This window comes from Truncatella angustata, assembly GCF_020726525.1.
Source record: "Truncatella angustata strain MPI-SDFR-AT-0073 chromosome Unknown BKA67scaffold_1, whole genome shotgun sequence".
Taxonomy (NCBI): Eukaryota; Fungi; Ascomycota; class Sordariomycetes; order Amphisphaeriales; family Sporocadaceae; genus Truncatella; species Truncatella angustata.
The window spans coordinates 2,578,745-2,587,543 of NW_025763381.1; the positions used below are offsets into that span (position 1 = coordinate 2,578,745).

The window sequence follows — 8,799 nt, forward strand, 5'->3', positions numbered from 1 at the left end:
ACTGAACAGAGCTTAGCGTTGTGGTAGTATAGCGGCCTTAAGAAAAAGGCGGCATGGGACATCACGCTGTCAAGGGCGTCTCCATTTGCCCCTCCTCGTCGCTCCCTCCGCAGTCAGCTCGGCCAACAGCATCGGTCGCATCCCCGTCGACCTGGTGAGTTCGTTCGAGACCTTCGTTTGGTTGACCAATTGAGGTTACAGGTCAAGGTGAGCCACAGTAAGAAGTAGAGAGCGGTGCTCTTGCTGTCAACTATCTCTCGTTTATCTCTATCGCGACCTCAATTGCGCTTCGCAGCCTCGGGCGGCATCGCAACTGAACCGATTCTCTGTGTCTGATCCCACGTTCCATCTGCAACAGCCTGCTGCGCTGCTCTGCAGCTCCTCTGCCGGAAACACTTTCCATCCAGCAAAGGTGTTCTGCTCCCACATGCACAATCAGCTCAGCTCCAATCAGAACTGAGAGGGGTTGCAGCTTGTCCTGCATATAGCCATTCACAGGCAACCAGCTGTTCACCCTCCGCACAGCGCCATCTCCGTCGTCCTATCTAGTACCGTGTTACTGCTTCAGGCCGACAGGAAACCCGGCAGCTCTACATTGCCCACTGCGAATTCGACACCCGTCAGGGCTGACCAAAGTGGGCCCAAGGAAAGGAACAAATGACAAACTCGCAGCATGTAGGAGGCAAGCAACGGCATAGGCGTCAACGCCAGACACGTTCCCCATCGCCTTCCGACCCCCATCGTTGGGAGCGAACACAGCAACCTGCTCTCGATTCGCTGCCCTACCGAACCCCATCCCGCGCTGCTGATGTCGATATACAGATGCCCGATAGTGCTAGCAGGAGGACAAGGCACCTCGCTTCCTCGTCCCATCGAGGCCGTCGGGCATCTGAGGACCGCGAGACCATGCCTCTACCGACGCGTTCACACAGGCCACCACCCGTCACACACCGCAGAGGCAAGGAACCGCAGGTTTACCACGATGACGACGAGTCGGACGCTTCTCCTGAGCGCCGGCCCAGGCCGAGAGTGAGACGCAGAGCGAGATCGACATCGCGGTCGACATCGGGTTCGGAGAGAGCCAGCAGCAGAAGTGAAACCGTGGTAACACCGTCCAGGTGTGCTCGCGCAAAGAACCATTCCACTCCGAATTCTAGGCGATCTTCCCGGAGCGCATCAAGCAGGCGGGCATCTAGCGTTGACTCCGCGTCTACGCTCTCCGCAGAGACACAGAGTGAAGTCAAGGAGATATTACGCCGGCCGGCCGCCGATATTCAAGTGATACCAGATGCTGAGAAGCCTGGTCGTCGGCACCATCACGGCAGAAGACACAGTGAGAGAGAGCCAGATTCATATGAAGTGGTGGCCAAGCACAGATCTAGACGTGTTGCGGCAGATGTCAGAGAGAGCAGAGATGCTCCTAGACAGCGTCACAGGCACCAGTCAGAATCCCGGAGTAGTTCTCGCAGACGTCCTCACCAATATCACGATCGTCGGGAAGAAACGATCAAGCCCTCGAGTTCGAAGCGGTGCGTCAATCCACAGGCATCAGACTCACTTGATATACTGATTTTGGAGACAGTGGCCCCAAAAAGTACTACAGATCGGACGCCTCCTACGTGGACGGGCCAAAACTGCTGAGATCCTCCAGCTCACAAGTTACCTCTTCTCACAGTGTGAGCACTTCGTCCAGGCGGTCCTCCACTGCTATCAGCAAGTTTGTCTTTGGATCGCCTAAAACTGTCAGACTGTAAGAAACGTTTCGCCTCTAACTGGAACTGCTAACTAATGCATTCGAAGTGTCGAATGTGTCGCATGCTTAGACGAAGAAGTCCAGTCTACAAAGGCAGCCAAACTGAAATGCAAGCATTACATGTGCCATTCTTGTATGAAGCGTGTTTTCAAAGTCTCCATCAAAGACCCTCAACATATGCCGCCTACATGCTGCACGGAAGATCCCATTCCAGTGAAGCATGTGGATCGGCTCTTCGACACAAGTTTCAAGAAGATGTGGAATAAGAAATTTGCTGAGTACTCGACACGCAATCGCATCTATTGCCCATCGAGGAGATGCGGCGAATGGATTAAGCCTAATCGCATCAAAAAGCTGAGGGATGGTCGGAAGATTGCTGAGTGCGGCCGCTGCCAGCAAGAAGTGTGCTGTGCCTGCAACGGAAAGTGGCATCGAGCAAAAGACTGCCCCGGAGATACGGCAACGAATGAGATCTTGGAGCAGGCCAAGGAATTCGGGTGGCAGCGCTGCTATGGTTGCAAGGAAATGGTTGAACTAAAGGAAGGATGCAACCACATGACATGGTAAGTTCAATGTATATGTTCTTGACGCCTTTGCTGATAGTCCTAGCCGCTGCGGCACAGAGTTTTGTATGATATGTGGGGCGAAATGGAAGAGCTGTGAATGTCCTTGGTTCAATTACGAAACTGTCGACAGCGATCAGCTCGGGCACATGAACAGTCCAACCCACAGCCGTACAGAACGTGATCGGCAGCCGACTCGCGAGAGCCGCGGTCACAGCAGGCGAGAACGAACCCCCAGGGCGTATGACGATGAACTTAGCTTGCGGCGGGTCCAGGAACGACGTGACGAAGAATATGCTAGACAGCTACAGTACGAAGATGACGACGACGATAATGATGACGACGACGACGACGACGATGACGATTTTACTGAGAGGTATGGTGACATCGTTGGCGTCGGGAATTCGGCGGGCCATTTCATGAATGATGACTACAGAAGAGCACCACGAGTTATACCAGCGGCGCCTTCACCACCGATGCAGGCGGTGGACAGAGCCAATGCTGGTGATTATGTGACGGGCGTCAATAAAGCACGAGGTGTACGTGCAAGTTCCATGGAGAGACGACTGGCCGATAGGTTTTCAGATACCCGACATGGAACGAGTCCTACGCACCGATCGTTCACGACGCCCATTTCTCCTCCACCACCACTTGGCATGGGCATGGCCATGGGTATGGGTATGGGTATGGGTATGAGTGGCATGAGTTCTCCGCCGCCTCCTCCGCCAATGAGCGCTCCATTCATGATGCCGCCGCGTGCACATACGATGGACGAAGACATGATGTATGGCAGCCCGGATATGTATAGTAGTCCACCAAGGTCAAGACTATCCGAACGGATCGCTCCTGGACGTGGTCGGGCTGATTACGAAGCTGAGCCCACCTCGTACACATACACAGTCCCTAGACAGCGCAGAGAGCGAGAACGAGAGCGAGAACGGGACCCTCCCAAAGACTCTGCTCTTGCCGGGCTCACAGGGCCAGGAAGTGGGATGAACCGTGTTCATGAGTGGATGAATTATGTATCGGGGGACTCAGAGAGTCGTATTTCCGCCAAGTGAGAGTGATTCGTCACACCTCCAAACGAAGGGTCTGAGTCATGGTTTTGGCTCTGGGTTACGTCTAACGAGTTATTATGATTTATGGTTCTCTTCTGGTTCTGGGTTGATTTTGCGAAATATGATGACTGACCTCAGGGTTGAATGTAAAATCAAACTAGTTTTTTTCCATGATGGTTAGCATGTCTGGGAATGTGGTGTTTCTCGATCTCGTGAGAACAGATTTGTATGTTCTGGCCCTGTTTGTACCTTAATTCTGCTCGTCCTTCGCTTCCAAGAGTAGTCTTGATCTATACTTTGAGCCCCTGAGTAAAGTGCCTTGGATTGCATGCTTAATCGTGCCTTAAAATTAGCATGTTTGCTAGTCAAAGTGCTTGTCAAATGTACCGCAAGTTTTGTTACACGTTTTTCACAACGGATTACTTGTTCGGCATTTTTGCATCAGTTTGAGCACGTTGTACAGCATGCGGTAAATCAATCCGTCTGATCATGTCCCTCGAGGCATTGAACCCCGAGGACATCTAAGTATCCCACGGGCTGCTCCAATCTACTTGAGCATTAACGTCACTTAGATATATATCTGACATGTACGCTACCGGTGGGCAAGTCCTCGAGGACTGACAGGGTCACCGTCGCCTGACGAGATGCGCTGTGGATCACTTGACATCAGCGGTGCACTAGCGCAGTGTATGACACCCGAAATCCCTAAATTCCTACAGTAGTCCTACAGATCCGTTCAGAGATGTTGATTATCAGATCAGATGCATCTGTGCTGTGCCTGCACCATAGACTCGTAATCAATTCCCGGACGCCACGGACGCCATGAGCTGGCCATTTATTCTCCTTCCCACATTGCCCAATATCCCTTCCCTAGTATAGATCTCTACTTTATTTGATATTTCATTCAGGCCATCTTTGATTCGGCTTTGTCACATTGCTCTCCATGACGATGAGGTACTAGGACCGACGTCATCTTAATCGAGTACAATCATCCCGCCGCGCAATCCAGAGATCCCTGTCAAGGCCTCTCAGTCCCCCAGAGGAAGTGTCAGGCGAAGCAGACATGCTGCTCTTACACCAGGTCGGCTCCGTCAAGATCGGCGAAGTCGTGCGCTACACAGTCACCTACACACCGTCACACGACCGCATCTTGCCCTCGCCTTCGGCCCTACACCTGCGCATTCGCAACACCTCAGCCATCGCCCTTCGTGCCGCCTTCGTTCACGGTCCTTACAGTCTCGACGTCGCCGCTTACCCTGCTAATTACGACCCGAACGAGAAGTTTGCCGACCCCCGCAAGTATGGCGTGCCCGAGTTCGAGCCCATGCTGAAAGCTGGCGGCTCTTGGACCTGCCAGTTGGTAGTACCCGAGGATATAAGAGAAAGCGCAGGGTTAGGGGCCTCAACAGGCCACTTTGGAAGTGGGCAGGAATGGGAGGAGCACAACAGCGTGACCTGGGTTGTCGAGGTGGCGAGCCAGGTCATCTTCTCCAATTCTGCCGCAGTAGGGTACGAGGTTCTGCTTGCGCGCGATGAGAAGAGTCTACAACTGGGCAACAGCAGTACTCCTGTCCTGGGCGGCAACCAGGCGCAAGTCCCACAGCCCGGAAGAGTCAGCGATCATCAACAATCTAGGGGAGCCAAAGACGGGCATCATCCGGCGCAAATGAAGGGCATCTTCTCGCGCGCTGTCACGCTCAAAGTCGAAGACACGGCGAGTTTATGGAACACACCAAAATTGCCCGGCTGGGATGAGTGGGAGCATAAGAATTATGGCAAGGGAGGACCAACGTCAACGGAAGCCGCGGGGCCACCGAAAAATGCGGATGAGGATCGGTTGAAGAAGGCAAAAGAGGCCGATCAGGTCAAAAGCGGCAAGAAGAAACCTGCGAAAGTCCATCTTGTCGTCCTTACGCATGGGCTGCATAGTAATTTGGGTGCTGATATGTTGTATATGAAGGAAATGATTGATGCAACAGCGAGACAGGCTCAAGTCGACTCAAAAGAGAGGAGGAGGAAAGAGAAGGCAGGGCGGACAGCGAAAACCAGCGACAGTCCGGCTCATGGACCTGAGGACCAGCATGCGGATAGAGGTCTAGGGCCGGAAATATCGCACGAAGAGGAAGAAGAATATGACGATGAAGAGGTTATCGTCAGGGGCTTTTCAGGAAATGCTACACGTACAGAAAGGGGTATCAAATTTCTGGGCAAGCGATTGGCACGATTCGTCCTCTCGATGACATATCCCGACCAACCATTCTTACCTACCGTCAAGACGGCGGCAGAAAGTTTAGCCAGTGCTTTCAAGACCGAGTCGGACAGGGACAAAGGGGACAAGCCAGCGCATAAGCACAGTACAATACATCTGCCGAAGCATCACGAACCAGATCGAGCATTTCAGATTACTAGTATAAGCTTTATTGGGCACTCCTTGGGCGGTCTTGTACAAACCTATGCGATAGCATACATACAGAAACACTCGCCTCAGTTTTTCGACCTCATCCGGCCAATTAACTTCATCACGCTTGCTTCCCCACTGCTTGGTCTCAGCAATGAAAACCCGCTCTACGTCAAGTTCGCTCTGGACTTTGGACTGGTGGGCAGGACGGGTCAGGATCTCGGTCTCACGTGGAGAGCTCCCACAATGGTCAGAAGCGGATGGGGCGCCCTCGTCAGTACTTTGGGTGAAAGCGCACATAAAAAGGTAATGGGAGAGGTTCAGCCTGAGTCTAAACCTCTCCTAAGAATTCTACCCACAGGGCCAGCACATGTGGCGCTAAAGAGGTTCAGGAACCGGACCTTGTACTCGAACGTAGTAAACGATGGCATTGTACCCCTGCGTACCAGTTGTCTGCTTTTTTTGGATTGGCAAGGACTTGGGCGAGTTGAGAAGGCCCGGCGTGAGGCAGGCCTGATGGAGTCTATAATTGGAGCCGGATGGGCTGAGCTGACAGGCGCGAATGTCACCTCTCCTCGCAAAGGTCAGTGGATGCCCGACGAAGTCGACCATGCGCCAGCTCTGCAGGTCCCGCCATCGCAGACAGCGAACACGTCTGGGGCAAATACTCCTCCCGAGCATGCTACAGAGGTACCTCAGCCTGCTGAGAACGCGACCATTGAGGACGATAGACAAAGCCTCAACCTTGCGAGTCCTTATCAGGAGATTTCTCAGCCACCTCCGTCGACTGCTGAAACACAGGGTTATGCAGGGACGTTGTCGGGCTTCTTCAATTACTTTAAACCAAAAGAGGCGTCACCATCCCCTGCAACGAAGTCTCCACGTCCCAGCTCATCCAAAGACTCAAAAGTCTTCAAGCGCAGCCAGACTCTCAAACTAGAGACCGAATCAGTCAATTCTAGCAAGTCAAAAGCCTCAACAGGAAATGACTTGGAGGCTGGTCAGCAGATTGGCATGACTGCCCCTCCTCGTACTACCTTCTTCGAGTCGGCTGGTGACATATTAAATCCCAAGCTGCCGCCTATGGAGTACCTTCTTGATCCGTCGAAACGCCCCCGTACAATCTTTCATGATCGGGTTTACCACCCTTCGGACATCCCTTCTCCGCCTCTCAAGAAACGGCCCACAGGAACGCTGGCAATGCGTAAGAAGTCTTCTTCGCGGATTGTATCGTCGTCAAAAACCAAATCGTCCAATCAAATCGAGCGAAATGACAGCTCATCCTCCTCACCATATCCGACGCCGAATCCCGGTGTTGCCCATCAGGATTCTACTCTCTCAACTCGGGACTACGACGACCTCCTGCATACAAGTCCTGATCATGATCCCAACCAAATCATCGATAGTTCGAACATGAGTGTAGAAGAAAAGATAGCTCGAGCTTACCACAAAGGTTTAAGCTGGCGAAAGGTGCTTGTTAAACTTGAACCGGATGCACACAATAATATCATAGTCCGCCGCAAGTTCGCCAATGCTCATGGCTGGCCCGTGGTGAAGCATCTGGTCGATGCCCACTTTAGTGATGCCGCTGCCGCGCGGATACCAGACGACAAGGAGCACAGCGAAGAGCGTGCAAAGCCAATGCATAAGGATGCTGACAAGACAGGCGCTGAGACCAATACACAAACGCAACCACAGGATCGTACCAAGATCGATGATGATGCTTCTCGAACAACAGGAGATGATAAGGTGCCCAATATCCTGCACCAGCCGCGCGATCCTGTATACACACCTTCGGAAGCTCGTGAAGCTGAAGACGCCGTATCTGAACTGCCGAACCCCAGTGCGCCATCCTTGCACAGCGCTATATCGTATGAGCCCCAAGGCTCCCCGGGGTCTCCTCCCCGTCCGAGCTATGATAGGCTTGATTCCATGACGTGGAGCGATCGAGACTGGGCCGACAGTGGGGACGAGAGTGAAGATATGGATCAACAATCCTCCTTCGGTAGTAAAGAGATGTCAAACGAAGATAAGGGCAAGGAGATCCAAAGATCTAGGAGTCCGGCATGGAATTGGACCGAAAAGATTGTGGGCAAAGGGCCTATCAAAGCAAAACAGAACCCGGACCAAGTTGATACCAACAATCTGGTCGCAGAAGGGGACACTACGCCACGGCCATAACTCGAAGGACACACCACACAGTGAGATGCAGTACATATTCTATACATAAATACATGCATAGTTCACATTCGAAAGGACCTGTTGATAATATTGTGGTACTGTATGCATTGGGTCAAAACTATGCTATTATTGTGTTTCGCTAAGTCAATATGGTTTCGTTCCCAGCAACGAGCTAGTCATCTTTGTTCGTCATGAATTTCGTTTGGAGGATAGAGAGAAAGATAAGCTCGGCATGATACCGGCTCAAAGTTGAACCATTCGGGGCTCGAAAATTCTACTGTGGTATAACTGGACGAATCAGTGCAGATTGTACAGATGTGCTAACTTATAAATAATCAAGACGATTGGCATCACATGTCGAAAAAGAGCAACCCCCCTTGAAGAAAAGAAGAAGAAAAAGGCGACGAGTTTGTCTTTTTACATGTGACAATGTTCGTGGAATTAAGATTTTAGCTCGCAGCCGATAGCGCCAACTTCTGTTCTAGTATGTATGTTATACTTCTTATTGTGGCTACTATTCGGAGATTGGAGCAGACCCGTAAATACTTCTTCCCAGGCAAGCACCAACAGTAGAAAAAATAATTGGGCTTGAAATGCAGCGCCGCTCTACATGCGGTTTGTGTTTAGATACGACTAATCAATGTAAATATTTTAGATCATCGTAGCTCGGGGTTCTACGGTTTCGGGCGCGGTAACAGTTTCCCAAGTTCTTTATGTTGCAACCACAACGTCTTCTGGTGAGACTCTTTGGCGGTTAAGGGGCTGCATTATAGCTTTGAGTAGTGTCCAAGACTTCCGCTGCATACTTCACTATCTCACGCCTCTCAGACTTTTATCGATCGTCTG

The 8,799-nt window shown here is 51.8% G+C and overlaps 1 protein-coding gene across 1 annotated transcript; it reads left to right on the forward strand.

Moving 5' to 3' along the window:
* Positions 1-1,888: 1,888 nt before the first annotated feature.
* On the forward strand, positions 1,889-7,953 carry BKA67DRAFT_509223 (uncharacterized protein; the record flags this gene model as incomplete). Its single annotated transcript, XM_046097226.1, has 5 exons — positions 1,889-2,316; positions 2,363-2,935; positions 3,014-3,325; positions 3,357-3,513; positions 4,336-7,953. 5 exons carry the CDS (start codon positions 1,889-1,891, stop codon positions 7,951-7,953), a joined length of 5,088 nt encoding a protein of 1,695 aa, XP_045963801.1.
* Between the last annotated feature and the right edge of the window lie 846 nt (positions 7,954-8,799).